This window comes from Sparus aurata, chromosome 10 (genome assembly GCF_900880675.1).
Source record: "Sparus aurata chromosome 10, fSpaAur1.1, whole genome shotgun sequence".
NCBI lineage: Eukaryota > Metazoa > Chordata > Actinopteri > Spariformes > Sparidae > Sparus > Sparus aurata.
In genome coordinates, this window is record NC_044196.1 from 30,090,733 (window position 1) to 30,110,740 (window position 20,008).

Sequence of the window (20,008 nt, forward strand, 5' to 3'; positions counted from 1 at the left end):
GCAACTGCCTGAAATGATGTTCTGAGCGGACCAATCACAGATAGATAGAATCACACATAATGTCAAACTGCTCTTCACATCATGTCGATCATTTCTGGGTGATTATTTCTAACCAAAATTCGGACGTATTGCACCTTTAATGCAAAGTTACTGTTGCTTTAACGATCACTGAGGGTTGTAGCTGCTGTCTGGTCCAGTCATGTATTTACGACCCATCAGTCTGATGACAAATGTGTGGAAGGACCACGATGTGACGCGTCTTTCCTTGGGATTTCCCTGCTTTTAGAGAATGATGTCTGAAGCGCATATATTCAGGTCACTGCTCTGTGCGTGTGCATGAAAAAAGGTTTCTGTTTCATTCTATTTAACCCTCTTAAATCTCTACTATCGTAAAATGTTTACTATCGGGAGAGACAGAAATACATTACTGTCACTTACATAAGTTTCTGAATTACCCCCAGTATGAGTGTGAAAGTCCTCCTTTTTAATTCCCAGAATGGATGAAGCCTTTTATGACAGATTATGTTGGAGAAGAGGTGCAGCTGATTACAGTAAAATAAAACAAACTATAAAAAACAATTATTATGAAATATATTCAGTTGTTACATGCATAACATTTTATATACTTGTACATCTGGTAAATATTGCAATTTTGGTTTATAGATCATGTTTGGAATACAGATCTTCTTGCCTTTGTTTCTCTACCTTTAAAGACAGTTTTAAATTAGTTAGGATTTATGTTGAACAGTTAGAAGTTCATCTATATTTCTAGATCCTAGATTTTTTAAATGAAACCTCAGCTCCCCTTATATAAGCATATTACCTGCAACAAGGTAGTAATGAAGATGTTATAACAGTAACAGTTAACACCCAGAAAAATCCGATTGTGTGCGTCACCCTTATCACTGTCATAAAAAAAAAATCATGCCTTTTTGCCCACACTGTAAACGGCAGCTGACCGGGCTTCGTGTCAGGGAGCTGCGCCGCCTCAGAGGCCGTAAAGAAAGTCCAAAGTTCAGAGAAACGCAGAGAGGAACAAATAGGTGGATCAGAGAGCAGGAGCTGTCCAGTCTGCTCCGCCAGCCGAGAGCTGCATCACCTCCGCCTCAGACCACAGGTAGGACACACTGACATCAGACGAAAGGTGTTTATATTCTCTTCTGAATTTATGATATTTTTCAACCCATTTAAGAATAATCGTTTGGCCTTGTTGGTATAATTTAAAGTATCTTATCACTAGAATAAATAAAGACCCTTTTTAAAAGGTGTTTTCTTAATTGATGGTTTTCTTTTTTATCATTTAAAACAATTTAGCTTGTTTTATATCGTGTTTAGGATTTGATTTACTTGTATTACATCTTTTTTCAATGTAAAGCTCAAAGCGTTGTTTTATGAAAACATTTATCATTTATATAATTATCATTCATTTTTGTTTAAGCTCAAGAGAGTTGCCTCGTAATTCAAACTGATATTGCTGATCTACCACTCATCGTATTTTGAGGTTTGGCTTGGTCTTATGGCACCATGATTAAACTATTCAATTGGTTTTCATTAACAGTAAAATAAATGAGTGGCCGGGCAAATGTATAGCTTTCTGTACATCTTTAAAAGTCAGTCGCATCTAAATGACACCTTAATATCTGACAAGGTGCCTTCACTTAAAAAAAGCGCTTACCTCAAAACCAATCAAAGTTGTTAAATCGCACAACTTAAATCTACTTGTCCATGAAAAAAAGTAAAGTCTTAAAAGTAAAGTTTACAGTGCACTGTAGCTGTTTCGCATTTCCACTGAAACATTTTTCGCTTATTTCAAACAAAGTGAAATCCTGAAATCCTTTGTTTTATGTTATTATTGTACGGTTAATGAAATAATTTGAATGACACTCACAGGGGCAAATTCTTTAAATTAAGAACACTTTTGATACTTAAAATACATTAAGCTTTATATAATAAACCTTTTAAATGTAGCATTTTTTTGTGCCCATACTCCACCAGACTAGTAATTTTCCTCATGTGTTCTCCACGCCACAGGAGTGAGGACGCCATCATGGAGAGGAAGGGTATCCTGAAAACCAGCAAAAGTAGGTTTTTATTAACGACTCTATTCACCTTAACTTCTTTTATTACTTTCACCCTCTGCTCAGTGTGGGCTGATAATGTTGCGTTCGCGTAGCTTACGTTCAATCCGATGCTAATAATCGCATTTGTTGTATTTCCTACACATTAATTGAGATTCTCCTGACTTTGTCCCCGCTGCAGGGGTGAACGTGCTGCTGAAGGAGGACGGCAGCCCCACCCAGAGCAGCACTATTGGGGCTGTGCGCTGGACCCTGCCTGAGGAGGACCACCAGGCTCACAGCTCGGCCCCCACCAGATCCGCCAGCGGTGTCAAATTCTCACAGGTAGAAAAGCATCAAGGTTTTCCGTTTTGCTTTAACTTGAGATTTGGGTTGCGTTTTAAACCCGCAGTCAATATGAACGTAAAGGTCTAAATGTTTTTTTTTTGTGTTTCCTGCAGCAGCACTATCATAAGAGCAGCCTGAAGGACCTGCGCAGCCTGCAGGAGTGCGTGCAGTTCATCAATCACTGGAAGGAGCAGGTGGACCAAGTGTGCAAGGTAGGGCTTGAGGGAGGCAAGGACAGAAGGTTGACTTTATGATGCATTACTCAGAACAGTTGGTGCAATAAAGCCAGACAACCCTTGATTTCCTTGAGATGAGAGACTTTCGATTCCAACGAAATGCAAGGTGACACAGCATTTATGAGTACTCAGACTCAGGAGACGATTACTTTGCTTGCTCATGAGGTGTGTCGATGACCCTAATTCTTTAACCTGGTCCCTTTGACACCTGTAAAGGGAAAACCCGAGCTTTCACCCTGAATTTCATTTGTCTTACCGTTGTGTAACTGTCACCCTATCACAGCGATATGTTGTGTGTGACATGGTCTGACAGCGTGCGGTATTGTGTTTTAGCAGGGCAGAGGCGATCCGGAGGAGGGATCCAACAAACACGCCCACAGTTCAGACCCGCGTACCGAGCGCAGTCTTGAGGAGAGCAGGAAACTGATCCTGGAGTGGGCTGACGAACTCCACCACGTCGACAAGGTCGGTCCACACGCAACAGATTATACCGCAATTTACAAAGCAAGCCTACTTAGACGAGGTAAATTGTTTTAAAAGATTGTCTTTAATTACTGATTTTGTGTCCTTAGCTCCTGAAGCACACCCCCTGGGCACCCGAGAGCGAGGGGCTTAAAAATAAGAAAGACGAAGACGCCAATGAGGAGGCCCAAGAGAGGATCATGGAGTGGGCACAGGAGTTGCACAAGGCGACCGAGGTGAGAAGTCGTAACCCTGAAACCGAAAGTTAAAAAAAACTGCCGCCTTTTTTTACGGTCAACAGAGAGTAACACCCAAAACTCTTAACAGTGTTTTATTCCCAGATAAGAAGAAACAGCAACAAACGGGTGTTTTGTGTTTTTCAGAACTGCGGCGTGCAGAGCGAGGAGCTCGGCAAAGTGCTGCGTCTGCTGGGCCTGAAGAAGAAGCGGCTGGTCAACGTGCTGCCGCTGCTCGAGTTCATCACCTGGTCTCTGCTCAAAGAGGACGACCTGGTGAGAAGCCCGGTTCAAGCCACGTCTTGTAAAAAAAAAAGAAAAGAGAACTTTTTTTTACCAAGGGTTCCTCAGAAGACCTAAATAAAATTGAAGGTTGTTTAAAAATACAGATAAACATTTGAACTACCCTGATAGCGCACAAGTAAACCGCCATTAAAGCCGTAACACATAATTGGCTCCGACCGAAAACCAAGCCACGCCACGCAGAGCCGGCGTGACCAGGTTATGAAACAGTGTCATGTAACGGCTGATTCACTGACCCCTGCTCTTCGAATACGTGCTGAGCAGCAGCGACTGAACCCGGTGAGCCTCTGCGCTGATAAACTGCAGTCATAAATGTCCCTGATAACTGATAGTGAAGACTGTGAAGATAAAGCACTTTCGTGGATGATGGTGCGCTGTTCACCTGATATAGATAAGATTCTTGTATATATTTGAAAGACGGTTTGAAGGTTACTGCCCGGCTAGTTTAACTTTATTTCTGCTCGGGTTGAGGCTTTAACATTTTACTTTGACAACTGCGACTTCTGTTTGTGCAAAGTTATAACCCTCAAAATCAGCAGTCGGCCTCGTGTTCTGCATTATTGCTCTCAGAAAGGCGGAAATATTTTTACGCGCAGCCTGTTAGCCCAACGCTAATGGTGAAGGCTCAAACTGCATTTAACGTGATTCTATTCGCATAAAGGAAGGTAGAACTGTTCCTTTGAAACATTTCATTTACCTTTTTTTTTTCTTTTTTTTTTTCCTTTTCAGGTGATGATTCCAAAGTTATGGCTGCTGGCAAAGCAAAAAACCTGGAAGGCAGGAATTCCCAGATACATCCCCCACTCAGGTGTGCATTTATTTAAATCTGTTCTGGTTCACGTTACGGGATAAGATGCAGCTGATTTACAGCTCATTGTAGGGTGACTAGTTGTTATTCAGACCAGTACTTTTTGATTGTGACTGGGGTGGACTCTGAATGTTTGGGGTCCACCGCTGCTTGGGCCTAATCATCTTACAATTTTCGATTTATCTTGCAACCCCCGGAAATCATTGGTTCAAACCATGTGCGATAAATATTTCCTGTGTTTGTTCACCGCCACTTTAACCTAATGTCTGGTCGTCTCTGTTTTCAGTTTGGAGCTGGATTTGCAGCGCAGCAGGTAAACTCCACCTTCCACGTCTTATCTTCATCGCAAATAGAGCAGAGGAAAAAGCCGACAGCATGCTCACAGTACAAGAAACTCATCTGTCCCTGTTTTTCCTTCCTATCAGCTGACGTGATCCTCGACCCGATGACCAGCCACCCCTGGCTGCAGCTGTCAGACGACCAGCGTGTGGTCCAGGAGGGCCGCTCAGAGTCCGACCAGCCTCACAGCAGCCAGCGATTCGACACCTGGACCGCCGTGCTGGGCTGGGAGGGCTACAGCCGTGGCCGCCACTACTGGGAGGTAGACATAGCCAACAACGGCTACTGGCGCGTTGGAATGACCACCGCCGAGTCCAAGCGCAGCGGCCGCTTCCCCATGACCCCGAAGCAGGGCTACTGGGTGCTGTGGCGCAGCACAAATCACTTCTATGCCTGCACCAAGCCGGAGTCACCCCTGCCTGTCGGCATCGTGCCCAGACGTATGGGGATCTACTTAGACTACGAAGAGGGCCAGATCTCCTTCTACAACGCAGAAACAAAGTCGCACATCTACACCTTCACCGGAACCTTCAGAGGGAAGCTGTACCCTCTGTTCGCCCCGCTGGATGGCCGCACGCTCATGAAGATCTCGCCACCACACAACGTCTCTGCGAACTGAGGCCCCTGCGAACGCCTCTTACCGGACACTTGGAAGAGTTCACTTTGAGAAACAAATTCGTACAAAGATTTCTTGTTGAATGTTGGGGGGGCATCAGTTAGATTGTCGTTTAATTGAAAAGCATCAACTCTGACTCTCAGAACCACCAAATTAAGTGGGATTTCTTTTGAATTTGCCTTCTCTCTCAATGTTACTTTAAATATTTCTGTGGCTAACTTCCTGTTCGGGCCCCTGCTGAATTGAATGGGATAAAAATGATTGAATTGTGCGTCTCTTCTAGACTTTCAGAATGACACTGGACCGAATGGCTCAATTTATGATAGTGTAACGAGTCATTTCACAGGTGTTCAAAACAACCTAGCCATCATTTTACAGCTGCACAATATTTCACAGTTGTCACGTGTCGGGAAAAAGTATTTTCGGGCCTGCCTGCATCACGTGACCTTGGCTTCTAAAGCCCGGCGCTGTTCCTGGGGGCTTCCATTGTAGCGATTCATTCGGGAGAACACTTCGAAGTCTAGAAGCCACCCAGGGTAACAATTTATTAAGCTAGCCAGCAGCAAATGTAAAGCAAAGCTTCGTTTTCTAATCCCTTAAACTGTAAATCTCTTCAGCCAAAGTTAGAAACTGACGAGTAGAGACGAGGACGTAGACTGAACTACGTCAAAGTGCCGATGACAGAACACGTCGATGGACGTATTTGATCACAGCACTCTAAAAAAGTGTAGATTTTTTTTTTTTTTATCAGACCCTGAGAGACACAAACTAAAACTCAACTCTGAGTAAAAAATAAAGATATTTATTTAAGAAAATGAAATCGTGTGGAATAAGCTAGGTGGAGCCCGTCTGACGACGAGGCTGCGATTTGTCGAAAAAAAAAAGGATTTTTACCCCATTCACACGCATTCTGCATCCAAACGCGTACATGCATGCACTTTACAATGCACTTTCCTTTAATCCTTTCATACTACGTGTATCTCTCTTCAATAAACGCCTTTGAAAAGCCACTCTTGCCGTTTGTAAAGCTGACTCTCTCCTCCAAAGACATGCATAACTTCACATGATAAAGTGTGACTGGAGCGATGCTGAATTCCTTAGTGTAAAAAAAAGTTTTTTAAATATCAGTTTTTGTCCACATTGTACATAAAGCAGTAACGGTGTGTGTGGATGGTCAGGAGTCTCTCTGACAGGCCCAGGGTCCGTACGCCTCACAGCTGGCGGCGAAAAGACTCCCTCCTCCCCTCAGGTCTGCACAGTCCCTGTGGTCAGCGTCCCACTCCACCGTCAGCCTGCAGCACACGGTCACAGGCCGAGAGGGGCGGCGTCATTAAGCACATTAATCCAGATAGAATAACCTGTGTTAGCATATTTAAATAAGCGATGGTTGATGCGTGAATAAATGTGTATAGATGCAATAGTTCACGTCAAAGTTGCATGTATGTGTGTGTTAGTGTATATATGTATATGTATGTATAAATGTGCAATATGGTTGTAATAAAAGCAAAAACACTTGAATGAGGTGTGTGTGTGTTTATCTGTCAGCAAATACACAATTATAGATGCAAATTAGAGTTAAAGATTGTTGTCCTTATATTCGTCAAATTAATTTTTAAGTTACTCTCTATCTTACAGGACTGTAACTACTTTAGAATTTCAGAGGAAGTCTCGCGGAAAGTGTGATGTAATATAACAACAGCTACTGACACTGCAGATACCAATTCATTCTTCAAAACTGTGTTATTTCTCTATAGAGATTTGTGGAATTAGATTTGTGCCAAAAGAAACAAAACACAACTTCTTAAATGTCAAACAAAACCAGGAATTGGAGAGAACATAAAACTCATTTCAGAAATAAAACGTAAAACTTGCAATCAAGTAATTCCCCCTGCAAATCTAATTCCATATCAATTCAACATTTATGGTAGAACAAACACATTTCCAGTGAGAAATAAATGAACATTTACTTGGATTTGAATAATATCAACCAAACGATGACGTTCTTTCCAGGAAACTTTCCAAGAAATCGTGAATTAATGACAAACCCACAAAATAAAGCGTTACTGATTTTTATCACAGTTTTGTATATTTCCATACTTCTATTCTGCCGTATTTATTTTTTATATCTATTTTTTTTTTTTTTGTTAATATTGCTATTTAACTATTGTGTACTTCTTGCTAAGTCATGCCATTTTCACTGTGTTGTTTTGCACAATTAAAATAAGGATAAAATTCTATTTAAAAGTCTTCTTATACATCTCAAAGGTACACAATCATCAATAAATACAAATATTGTTCACAAACCATCATCTCCTGAGCTGTAATGGGCTACATAAACAATTTATGTGAATATAATAACTCTCTTTATAAGACAAATAAATAAACAAATGTAGAACTAATTGGGTTGTTGGTTGGCCTGTCTTTCTTTGAGGACAGGGTCAAAGATCTGGACTTACTGCATGTAGTGCTGGATGTCCGTCCCGTCCCACCACAGCCACTGACCCTCCTGCTCGGTGTCCGTCAGTCCCACCCACAGGAAGGGAAACTGAGGGAACTCCCTCATCACACCTTGGATAAATTCCTGAGGAGGAAGCAACAGTTGGGGGCAGATTTTGATTTACTTTCTGTCACGCGAATGTCATGTGAATTGTTTGAGTTGCGACAGACGTGTATTTTTCTTGTTCCCTGCCTAATCTCGACTCATTTCACTGCGTGGTGTGTAGGAGAGCTTCAGAGCCTCCTGCGTGGTGTTACCATCTCGGCAGAGTCTTTGATCACCGCCAGGCTGCTGTTGTGTTTCCGGCAGAACTCGGCGCTCTCGTTCCACTGACGATCCTCCTGCAGCCCCACCGAAAAGAAGTAGCAGCGACTCCTCCACCACAGCCAGCCGTCTGGACACAGTCTGCACCTGGAGTCTGCACACGGCCGGAGACAGAGAGAGAACGTTAGGAGATGTCACATTTGCAGGATGTCAGATGTCAGTTTCACGGTAGGAAACGTCGACGTACCCTGAGCGACAGTTCGGAGCATCAGGCTCAGGTCGCGATGCTCTTTTTGGCACTGCTGCAGACGCTCCTTCAGCTGCATCTCTGAGGTTTTGGAGGTCTGATCCACTTCTGGCGCTGCTGTCCATGTGACGGATGACACAAGAGGACAGACAGGAGGGAGGGGAGAGAGACGGGATGACTATCTGAGTTTTTCACGACAAAATATATGATCAACGATGCATTCTAATAATTTTAAACTCCATGTGCACACACAGGCTCCATAATTCGACACTACCAAAGGGACCGTTTTAGAAACATTAAAGCTGCTACCACGAGCTTTCATTTTAGTTGATTCTGGCGACCCCTGTGGACAGAAGCGATATTGTTTCCACACAGTGGCGTCGTTCAGGATCTGAGTATTTCTTCCATCACTACGCAGGTGTTTTCACTTGTTCTGGGTCAATCGGGCTCAACTCAAAGGATTGTGTTCAGCTTCACCTCTTTCACAGTAGACATTTTGACGTGCCATGGTCGTAAAAAGCAAAGGTGATAACACAAACGATAGCTCTGTTGACTTCAGGCGTCGTACGACGTCATGAGAGTGTGACAGCGAGCCAGCATAACGACGCTCTGTGGAGTTTTTGAGCAGCGTCACACACACATGCATGCAGGTGTCAGGATATACATTTCTGCCAATAAATACTCTCTGTTCCACTGATCTGCAGGTAGTGGTGCAGCATCAAGAAAACACGATATGCTCGAGCACAGCCAGGGAAGGAGAAGACAGCCAGTAAACACACGGATGTTAGGTTTTTAAAAAAAACTATCGCTGTTGAGATGGTTTAATGAGGAAGTTAAAGCATTTTCATGTCAGTTGGCCCTCGAAGATTCAAACTATGTGTTTTAAGAGAAATTTCTGAATGAAAACTGAAACTTTGTAACAAAAAGGCCACAGGGCACCTTCAAATCCTGACACTGAACCAAAACACCGTCCTTGAAATGAAGATTTTTATTCTTTTTTACACCTTGTTTTTTTCAGGTTTCAGTTAGAGGATGCAGAAATAGTTTAAGTAAACTTATAAAATGCATAATTTCATATCAAAACTCACCATGTAATACCAAACGCAAAGTTTAAGTAAACTTATAAAATGCATTATTTCATATGAAAACTCACCATATAAAACCAAACACAAAGAAAGTCCAATGACCAGGACTGTTGTTGCCACAACGACAGCCACCAGCCGACAGGTTCGACGGGATCCTGCATCTGTTGTAGGGGAAAAAAAAAAGTCTGGAAATCACTTTCAGCTTCATGGTAACCTCTGACCTCACAGTCATCATGATAAAACTGTGGCGCTCATAAAAACGGAAACATGAACTCAGACATTGCTTTGCTTGTTGTTGTACAGCCTGTAGATGAAATCGGTGTATTAAGGATGCGACACAAAGTATACGTGTGTGATACTGCGATGCACCCAGATCTGACTTAATATGAACATGGTTGTTGTTTTTAAGTAAATATATTGAGGAGATGTCATCTTTTTCAGGCACTTTATTCAGACCGGTTTACGACTAACCTGCAGGCGTTTCCCTCTCGGCATCATCCTCCTGGTTTCTCATGTCCACGTGGCGCTTTGATGCTCCTTGTCCTTTCTCTTCATCTGTTTCACGTGCTCGTTTGCTCATTTTAAACCCCAGAATTGAATGTGACCGCTCAGCCTCTTCCTCATACCACAGCCATCCTCTTCGACGAGGGAGCCCAAAAATAAAGTTTCGTAGAGGAAGTTGGCGGGGCGTGTGGGTAATTACAGCTTACATAGTACAGGATGTAAATGTAGTAAGTGTTGTAAGCACCGTCTCAGAGTCAGGAGGTGTTTGTGTGTGCAGACGTACGACCCAAACTCTGGAGTTTACGCAACAGCTTCCTCGCTGTCGTTCACCTGCTGATCTGACCACATCTGGCGGCTGCTCATCTATTGGTTCATCAGTCTTGATTATCTCGATCAAAGCTGTCAGGTCAAACTGATTCTCACTGTGGTTTTGAAACCGAGTGTATTTATAGTTGATAGAAGGTGCATCTGATCCCTGAAACTAGGAAATAGGAACACTGTATGAATTTACATTTCTCATTTCGATTAATTCTGTTTTCTTGTGCATACATTGTAGAGAAGTGGAGGAGTGTGCTGCACTGTGTGAGATCTAACTCAGGTCATTTCTTTAACAGTACTTCTTGATGAATTCTGTCTTATTTGCAACAAGTGCACAGAGGAAGCTGTAAAGTTGGAGTTTACCTTAAAAGTGCAATATGTAAGAATTTTCGCTTAAAGCATTTGTTGTTAAAAAATAAACAAAATTGTTTGCGGAATATGAAGCAATGACGGCTGCGATGTCGTGTGTTACGTGTTAGAAATATCTACCGATGTTAGCAGTAGCTAGCCCAGCCTATCAAAGTTCACAACCAGGGGCGGTTCTGGGGGGGGGCCAACAGGGGCCAGTGCCCCCGTAACTCCGAGTCTGGACCCCCCTGACAGGGAGTCTGCATCAATAATACAATGACAGATTTCTTGCAATAATTTTGTTTTGAAGGGAAAGGCAGAAATAAAGTGTCTCAGCAGTTTATTACCCAATCAAAATTGCTGAAATTGTAAACACTGTTTTGTCTGAATGAGGGATTTATCTTTTTCCCGGGTTGTATGTGCCCCCTAACAAAAAAGCCGCCCCCAACCTGGCCCCCCTACTAAAACTGGTCTAGAACCGCCACTGTTCACAACTCCTGTGCTGGTGGTGTAAACACCAACACTCTCCTCATGCACCAAGCTCAACGTCACGACTGCTAGCTGCACGGCTAACTGAGCTAACCTGTTAACAGCTGGGTGCCGTTTAGCTCGGTTGGCAGAGCAGGTGTCCCATGTGCAGGGGCTTTGTCCTCGCTGCAGCAGGACTGCGTGTCACTCCCCTTCTCTCTCATCATGTGTCTTGTCACATCTTCAGCTGAACTATCAATAAAGGCCAAAAAAATACTGTAAAAAATAACTAGTTAACAGCTGATGCTATTAGCAGTTAATGTTGCGCTGGTGATATGTTCCCCCCTAAATGTTTTGAGTATGAACACGCAAAAGAGGCAATCTTCACATATTGCACATGTAAAGACACATTGTTACAGATATATATATATATATTCTATATAACTGCCAAGAAGCTCGCTGTGGTGTATAGTCAGAAGGAATACAAGATTATTTTCACATGTTGTTTTGTTTTTATTTAGTTTCATCATCAGACACATATCTGGAAGCCAGTTTACAAAATAAATACAAAGTTCAACATTAAAAACCAAAATGCAAACTGTAACTTTTTACTTTCTTTCTTGTAGATCTCCTAACTTACTCTGTTTTTGTTTCTCATAATTCATAATCCATGACTATATTTCATTGTTCCATGACTAAACTTTCTATTTCTCTTTCCTCTTTTCTCTTCCTGGAGGGAATGGGCCATACATGGCAAACAAAATCAAGGAAAACCTTTTTACAAAATTCACTCTTTTAAAAAGAGTAAGCAGCACAGATTAAAATTATATTCTAGTGTAAGTATAGTCTACATTTACATTATCAGATCCCATCACTCTATTTAAAATCACAAAACACCAAAGTAAAATCAAAAAAAGTAAAAACATGATGTGTCTGGTGTCGCTTAGTTTGGCTTCTTAAGTTCCCAGAGAACAAAGTTCTGCAGCTTGTTGTGGAAATGTTTTTGCAGCTGTGACAAAACACATGAAAATAAAGAAAGATGTCAATAGACATAAAGTTTTAAAAACATGGAACACAAACCATGAAAAGTAATAACTGCACATGTCCCTTTACTGTGGACTAATTGGTGCACAAAACACAATCTTGCTGAAGTTTCCCCTCCGCAGCCTCTCTGTCTTTGTGCATTACCTGCTCAAACACACGGTCCCTCGTGGTGGCCTTGTCACAGAGGAGGGCTTCTTTCGAAGAGCACAACATAGCCAGGCTGATTTCAATTTTATTTGCATCTGTGGGGAAAAAAAAGTGTTAAGAGGAGGCCAGAATGAGGAAGCTTGTTCACGCTGTAAAATATTAACATGTGCTGGGACATAATGCGGGCTGTTTCGTTTCCTCAGTAACCGCTGACGCACACACGGCCTCTGGACTTCCTTTTATCTATTTGATCGCCTGAATCAAACGTTGTGCGTGTTATTTTCTCCTGTTTCTTCCTGATTGTCATTATCAATTACAAGAGTTCTGCCTTGGAATGGTCTCAGTCATTCACTTCTTTCTTTTTGTGGCCACTGGAGAGAGCCGGCAAAGACATAAGGTGCAGTCAAGTGCGGCACGACTCGCTGCCGGTCGCTGGAGATGGATTTCCTCATGTTTAACAGGATGAAATCGGTCACCAAAGGTGTCCAACGAATGAATAAATGACCTGTTAGACACAAAATGGAGCAGAGCCAAAAGGCAAAGATGCATCTTTTTGTCTGCTTGTGCTTCTTGGGCTGTGTTAGAAATAATTATTAACGATGAATAATTGTTCATCGTTTGTCTTCTGGATTGGATTTTTTTTTTTTTCAAGAACACAGCTTGGAAACGCTTTTTGAACAGCAGCCTCTCAAACCCCGACACGCTGCAGTCTCCTTGGATGCGCCAATAGGCCTTTTCTCAAGAGTGCTGTAAGTCTTTGCCAGTCTAATAAAAAAAGCCTCACCTGTGTATGGACACAGCCTTTTCCGCAGAACTTGACGTGTTGCCCACCACTGTTTGCACCTCAGCTTCGTACCTGCTCCCAGATTTTAACGCATCAAACGTGTGGTTTAAATTCTTCACATTTTCAGAAAAGTAGTGGCCCCAGAAGCGGGAGCTGAGCTTGACGGAGTAGTTGACTCCTGCTGCTGCGTTGTCGGGGGCATCCCATTTGAGGGTGATTTGACTTTGATTGGAGAAGGCGACTCTGAGATTTCTAGGCGACGCCGGCTCTGAGAAAGAAGGGAAGAGAGAGAAAATGAGGCACACATCAGGCACCTGCAGTGATATGAAGGTCATCATAAATGTTTAGTCTTGATCCGGGACTGCAGACTAACTGTAGACTGTATTAACTAACTAACTGTCTATCATCAGGTCAGATATAGAGAATGTAGAAGTCCAGCCTCCTGCGTTTCAAATGCGACCTTTTTTGAAACAGTAGCTGAACAGGCCTGCTTTAAATGTATTGTTCGTGGCGGGGTCCGCCATCTACTGCCACATTCATCTTGCTTTCACACGCACCGGGGATGCATTGCTGTTTTTAAAGTCATCTGACTGAGATCTAGCGCCACATCAGAGCTGTATCGGTTTGCCGGCATTTCTGACCACGAGGTGACTTTTATTGTGAAGCATCTAATCACACTTGCTGGGATTCAGTCTTAACTTTAATACAACAAAGGGGCCAAAGTGACTCACTGGTGTAAGTGGACTTGCTCACTGCCGGGCTTTCCAGCTCTCCACTGGTGATGCGGACGGTCACTGTGTAATTGGCTGCATTCTTCAGTCCAGTGAAGGTCTTCTCAGATTCCTGTTGTTTGTGTGTTTGTACAACTTCACCATCCAGCTGGAGCGTTATCTTGAAAGTGGGAACGGTGCCCGCTGGGAAGTTCCAGGTGGCGATGATGTAGTCACTCTCTGGGACCAAAGTCAGGTTTGAAACGGGTCCAGGAGCTTTGTGGGGAACACAAGGTCAGATTAATGACATTGCACACAGCAGGACAGGAGATTTTGTTCTGTTTCTGTAAAAATCATAAAAAAGAAACATTAGTCCAGAGTTACTCGTGTGGCCGACGGTAGACACGCTGTCTCCCTCCAGACCGTGACTGGCCCGTGCTGTCACACTGAGGGTTATGTTGGAGCCCACCGGCAGGTTTGTGACTTTGGCTTCTTTTTGAGTCGTAGTCTCATTGAATAACACGCTGTCAGACCAGAAGACAAAGAAAGAAAGTTACTTGACCTATAGTGCTGCAGGCGCGGACGACGAGACACTGGGGCTGCACTCAAAGACAAACTGGCAAAGACTTCTGCATAAGTTCTGGACTTTCTATACATACATGTTAATGACGTTCATCGCCGTCACCCTGAAATCTTTGAACTGTCCTGATGGAGGCTTCCAACTGAGCTTCAGTGAGGTGTCGCTATTTTCAGACACCGTCAGTTTGGACACTTTTCCAGGTCCTAAGAAAGAAAATAGACGAGACATATGACACAGACACAACATCGCACAGTTTACTGACAATGATCGCCATTCAAATTTCACAAGTGTCACATGTGGCTTGAATTTGCCTCCACTGAACTTCACACAGTGTGTGAAACAAGTTAGCAGCTATGAAGCCGAGCTCTAGATGTGCTTTCACTGGAGTCAGCCGTGCGGCGTGCTTCCTCTTGGATTTCTCTACCAAATTTGAATGTAAACAACATGTAAGAACTGGCCCCTTGTCGAATTCGTACCCCAAATCAACAGGGGGCAGCATATCACTACGGTAACAGCTAAACGCTAGCTAACTATGGCCGCAATTAGCCGGTTGGCTCAGTTAGCCGTGCAGCTGGCGGCTCAATTGGCATTCAGCAGATATCGTTGCACTGCATGGACGTCATACCATCTAAACTGCTATTTCTTCACATGTCGATCATTCTGGCTTTCGGTTTGGATGATTTCAACCAAAATTCCTACGTATTGCACCTTTAAGCTGTCTGTTGATCCTTTGGTTTGTGTAAAGTCCGGTGCGATTTAAACTCACTGGTGAAGACCGTGATGTTGGACTCTTCACTCCTTGTGGTTTCACTGTCGACCGCTGACACGATGCTGAACGTGTAAGTGCTTCCGGGTGTCAGCTCCTTGACCACAGTGCTGTTGGCTCTGACATTTTTAAGCTGATCGTTGAACTTAACGACATAGAAATCCACTCCTCCGGACGGTTTGTCCCAGCTCAGGGTGACAGAGCTTTCTGTCGGGTCGTCGGCTCTGAGGTTGTCGACTTTGTTTGGTACTGAATAAAACGGAGAGACAATCGGGGTCAACACAACTGTTCGGTGTTACAGCAAGACACGCCAGTCCTGCTGAATCTCGCGCCTTTAGAGAGCAGACAGAGCAACTTTAAGGTGTAAAAATGAAAACACACGTACACACACACTTATTACTGCTATCGGCAAAGTGAAAGAGTAACGTCTGAGAGCAGCTTTCTACACCACGGTTACAAAGAAATGCTTAGATGTGGCGCCCCGTTAACTGACGCTAACAAATGTGAATGGATCTCATCAGCAGTCTTATCTCAACACGGTCAGATGTTACAGAACGAGGCAAACTCACTGGTGTAGAAGACAACCGTCTGTGGGTTGAGGTCTCTCTGACATTTAACAGGAAACACTTTGACTGAGTAGCGGGTGCCGGCTGTCAGGTTGCCGAGTGTAGCGGTCAAGTCAGTCTGGTTTTCCTGCCTCTCCTCTCTGTCGCCTGTGACCTCGAGGCGGTAATGGCGGATGCTACCAGGCCCGCGTTCCCACGAGAGGATGGCGCTCTGTGTGGTCACGTTGCTCGCGTTGACTTTGCCGATGAAACGAACTGGAAACGAGAAGAAGATATTAACGGGGCAAAGAACCCGAGAGAAAAGGCGCCAACACAGAGGCGTTGAAAGGAACTAGAGTGCATTTTAGATTGAACAAGTTTTCTACGTCTTACCCCTTTTTTTTCTAAATCTAAATCTAGTTGGGCTAAATGTTTCTGGAGAATTAGAGGCAGGTTACAAAATGTGTTTTAGTTTTCCACGTGTGACAATCAAACGTCTATTCCGCCTTGTTTTTTGTTGTTATGAGTTTCTTTGTCTTTTATTAAAGAATCCGATTGTTCAGAAACGTTATGCTAAATGTATTTTGGCCCTTTTTTTTTTGTTTCAGTCTCTTGAGTGCGGCCTTGTTGGGGGGGGGGGGTTAGTTTAATTTGCCATAATCTGTGTGGAGTTTGTATCTCAATCTGTGGAAGATAAAAACTCGGTGTGTATTTTTATTCTGACGTATGAAAATGAATAACTTAAAATGTAAAAACCCGACGGGCTCCACACAATCCAAATCTGTGGAAGTCCAGAGATCCCAAACGGATGTGAGAAGTCGTCAGTTACACTTTACTTAAAGTCCTCTTGTCACCCTTGAAGTCGGCGCACAAGCTCAAGTGGGTGTCGAGGTAAACAGCATCTTACCGAATCAATTCGGGATCTCTGGACTTCGGCCGAGGTGTATGGAGGTATTTTAGGTTTGTTTCTGCCCATGTGCTTCAGTTATTTAGGACTCCTGAAACTCTTTCGCTGTAAAGCTCCAGAAAAGTTTTGCAGACTGTAAAACTTCACAGGACTCGAACCCTCAAATTTTCGTTGTTGGTTGAACTTATCCTTAAACGTGCTACTCACAGCGTATAGTTGCGCTGGTCGTATTTTCTTTGTCATTAATGTTCATGGTAATGTACATTAAACTTGGGACATTACGATGGATAGCGTGTTTGGTTTGTGTGCAGTGCTGAGGGGCAACAACAAAGGGGTCTTACCCTCGTAACAAATAAAAGGTAGACGCTCCAAGCAGTTCCTCTCCACCCAGGCCCCGAAGCTGAGCATGACCACACACGAGTCTTCAATATAGTTCTGATCAGTGTTGGACACGTTGGAGGCGTTGGAGGCGTTGGAGACGTTGGAGATGTTTGGAGACAGTATTGAAGACAGCATTGGAGACAGCATTGGTGATCGCACACATTCTGCTACTAACGGGCCTGGCGCTGTCGGGCGTGTCGCCGTCGGGCCTGTGGACGTTGGGCGTGTCACCGTCGGGCCTGTCGCCGTCGGGCCTGTGGGCGTTGGGCGTGTCACCGTCGGGCCTGTCGCCATCTGGTCTGATGCCGTCTGACCTGCTGCCGTCTGGCCTGCCGCCGTCTGGTCTGACGCCGTCTGACCTGTCGCCGTCTGACCTGCCACCGTCGGACCTGCCACCGTCGGGCCTGCCGCCGTCGGGCCTGTCGCCGTCGGGCCTGCCGCCGTCGGACCTGCCACCGTCGGGCCTGTCACCGTCGGGCCTGTCGCCGTCGGGCCTGTCGCCGTCTGGTCTGACGCCGTCTGACCTGCCGCCGTCTGGTCTGACGCCGTCTGGCCTGCCGCCGTCTGGTCTGACGCCGTCTGACCTGCCGCCGTCTGGCCTGCCACCGTCGGGCCTGTCACCGTCTGGTCTGACGCCGTCTGGTCTGGCGCCGTCTGACCTGCCGCCGTCTGGTCTGACGCCGTCTGGCCTGCCGCCGTCTGACCTGCCGCCGTCTGGCCTGCCGCCGTCTGGCCTGCCACCGTCGGGCCTGTCACCGTCTGGTCTGACGCCGTCTGACCTGCTGCCGTCTGACCTGCCGCCGTCTGGTCTGACGCCGTCTGACCTGCCGCCGTCTGGCCTGCCGCCGTCTGGTCTGACGCCGTCTGACCTGCTGCCGTCTGACCTGCCGCCGTCTGGTCTGACGCCGTCTGACCTGCCGCCGTCTGGTCTGTCACCGTCGGGCCTGTTGCCGTCTGGCCTGCAGAGGAGGTAGATTCTTGGGTTCCCTCGTCTGTACCTGAGCTTGACACGCTAAAATCAGTGCTTTCCGTCGGTCTGCTGAAAGTCGTCATCGCTCCACTCAAAGTCGACGAATATGTGGGGGAGGTTGTTCTTGTTGGGCAGGTACAGGAGCAGCTGCAGCAGACGGGTTCCGGGGAGGGGGCTTTCAACACGGGCCAACCAGGGTACCAGTTCTGGAAGGCGAGGGGGTCCCCGTTGGCCCAGCGGGACCAGAACATGGTGGAGTTGCTGGTGAGGTTCAGGTTCTTGCGGAGGCCCACCCAGTAGTCAGAGGTGAGGTTTACGGCGATGGTTCGGGTGTTTTCAGAAGTCAGAGTCACCAGGTCCTCGAAACAGACCTGACAGGAAGTGAGACGCCACAGACGAACTTCAACCATCTCGACTCTGTCTGTTTTAAATGACTATCAACAGTTTCATTCAAGCTAAATTGTTACTAAATAAACAGCCTTTTTTTGTACGTATAACTGAGTTTCATGTTGCACCTGGCAGTGATTTCGGGCCTCCTCCCAGGTGAAACTGTCCGTCTGAGGGAAGTAGTCGTGCTCTGCAGCGCCGAACATCAACACCAGGGCTGAGAAGAGAAGGTGGACAGGAGAGTTCAGTGCTTAACTTCTGCGTTCTCATCAGCAGCAAAAAAAACATATAAAGGTTTTTTTTTAGTTTAGATACAGATGCAAGTGACATATATATTTTTTTTTTAAATGGTACTGACCGCTCAAAGCGCTTTACAACACCTGCCACATTCACACACTGATGTCTTAGGCTGCCATGCAAAGCGCCAGCGGCACCTCAGGAGCAATTTGGTGTTCAGTGTCTCGCTCAAGGACACTTCAACAAGCAGCTCAGCTCAGCTCAGCCAGGGGGAGCCGGGATTCGAACCAGCGATCCTCTGATCACTAGTTGACCCGCTCTACCCTACTTTTCCTCTGCTCTGTTTTGTAATCGTCTCAACTGTTATCAGCAGGCTGTAAATAACATTTGAATATCAGCTGTAATGTGGCGCCTGATCCTCAGGGCCACTTGTCTACAACTGGAAGCCAAATAAAACACAATACGTGTGGTTCTGACTTTGAATTAAATGGAGTTAAACACAAGTTATTTCTATTAACGTGTTGACATCCAAACAATGTTTATAAATGACCTGCACAGTATTTATTATTTATTTTCAAAGTATAATAAACATCAGATGCAACTTAGCAATAATCAATTGCATAATAAATGGTTTATAACACATTTGGTTTGTTAACAGTCAAATAATTATCTAAAGTTTAAACAAATATAAATGTATCTTTATTAATTATGGTTATGTAATTGTTCCCAAAATCTTTGAATAAGCGTTAATAATAATAATGATAAGGGCGCTTTAACTTTGAAAGTTCTGGTGCTGAAACACTTGCTGGTAATCTTTAAACAGAACATGAACCAGCAATTTTGATAACTGATAAATTGAGTCATATCGAGCAAAACGACAACATGCTGGCTTCCTTTTCAAGAAATGTTTTGAACACCGTCAAATGAACATTTTTAAAAAGGGACGTGTCGCCATCCTGACATGTTGTGGGCTTAATTATTCTAAGGAATAATCGCCTGATAAATCAACATTCATCAGCCGCAGCTTTAACTCTTTTCATTCCATGCTTCAGAAACAGTACAGCTGAACGCCACTGAGGAAACGACACTCACCCCAGGAAGTTAAAAGACAGACTTTATCCTTCAGAGACAACTTTCCCATGTTGACAATCTTGTGGGTCGTAGATTCACAGCAGCTTAATGAAACTTCACCAGGAGTCAGCTAATGTAAAACAAAAATCTAAAACAAGTTAAATCCTTCTCGTCTACCTGATCACACAGAGGCTACAGATGCATCCTCTGACCTCACCTCTCAGCACTAACACACACCTGGATCAACAGGTAATAACATCCACATTTGCCTTCAACACAAGGCTTTATTCACCTACAACGTTCCTGGTTTGGAATCCAAACATGCAAAGCACCAAGCTGAAAA

General features: G+C 44.5%; 4 protein-coding genes across 9 annotated transcripts; 1 reads left to right on the forward strand and 3 right to left on the reverse strand.

Annotated features, from left to right (window-relative positions):
- Positions 1-967: 967 nt before the first annotated feature.
- On the forward strand, positions 968-6,415 carry LOC115588946 (nuclear factor 7, brain). Of its 4 annotated transcripts, none has more exons than XM_030429615.1 (10): positions 968-1,117; positions 2,032-2,081; positions 2,260-2,402; positions 2,522-2,617; positions 2,975-3,106; positions 3,214-3,339; positions 3,487-3,615; positions 4,372-4,450; positions 4,737-4,763; positions 4,876-6,415. In XM_030429615.1, exons 2-10 carry the CDS (start codon positions 2,048-2,050, stop codon positions 5,406-5,408), a joined length of 1,299 nt encoding a protein of 432 aa, XP_030285475.1. In that variant the 5' UTR covers positions 968-1,117; positions 2,032-2,047; the 3' UTR covers positions 5,409-6,415. The 4 variants fall into 4 exon arrangements, with proteins under 4 accessions (XP_030285475.1, XP_030285474.1, XP_030285472.1 ...); XM_030429614.1 differs by having other exon boundaries at positions 969-1,117; positions 2,519-2,617; positions 2,978-3,106; XM_030429612.1 differs by having other exon boundaries at positions 970-1,117; positions 2,519-2,617.
- LOC115588947 (CD209 antigen-like protein C) lies at positions 6,192-10,216 on the reverse strand. Of its 3 annotated transcripts, none has more exons than XM_030429618.1 (6): positions 9,970-10,216; positions 9,567-9,659; positions 8,414-8,530; positions 8,160-8,320; positions 7,862-7,986; positions 6,192-6,763 (listed from the first exon to the last, which is right to left on the reverse strand). In XM_030429618.1, exons 1-6 carry the CDS (start codon positions 10,076-10,078, stop codon positions 6,745-6,747), a joined length of 624 nt encoding a protein of 207 aa, XP_030285478.1. In that variant the 5' UTR covers positions 10,079-10,216; the 3' UTR covers positions 6,192-6,744. The 3 variants fall into 3 exon arrangements, with proteins under 3 accessions (XP_030285478.1, XP_030285477.1, XP_030285476.1); XM_030429617.1 differs by having other exon boundaries at positions 6,192-6,697; positions 8,414-8,527; positions 9,970-10,207; XM_030429616.1 differs by having other exon boundaries at positions 6,192-6,697; positions 9,970-10,207.
- Positions 10,217-11,628: 1,412 nt separating this feature from the next.
- On the reverse strand, positions 11,629-17,349 carry LOC115589197 (receptor-type tyrosine-protein phosphatase eta-like). The gene is made up of 9 exons (XM_030429959.1): positions 16,961-17,349; positions 15,737-15,988; positions 15,168-15,416; positions 14,481-14,604; positions 14,206-14,345; positions 13,843-14,097; positions 13,112-13,379; positions 12,325-12,422; positions 11,629-12,145 (listed from the first exon to the last, which is right to left on the reverse strand). Exons 1-8 carry the CDS (start codon positions 17,292-17,294, stop codon positions 12,413-12,415), a joined length of 1,632 nt encoding a protein of 543 aa, XP_030285819.1. The 5' UTR covers positions 17,295-17,349; the 3' UTR covers positions 11,629-12,145; positions 12,325-12,412.
- A 118-nt stretch (positions 17,350-17,467) lies between these two features.
- LOC115589445 (prophage side tail fiber protein homolog StfR-like) lies at positions 17,468-19,932 on the reverse strand. The gene is made up of 4 exons (XM_030430286.1): positions 19,687-19,932; positions 18,486-18,574; positions 17,529-18,341; positions 17,468-17,479 (listed from the first exon to the last, which is right to left on the reverse strand). The coding sequence occupies exons 1-4, from the start codon at positions 19,733-19,735 to the stop codon at positions 17,468-17,470; spliced, it is 963 nt and encodes a 320-aa protein (XP_030286146.1). The 5' UTR covers positions 19,736-19,932.
- Positions 19,933-20,008: the final 76 nt, after the last annotated feature.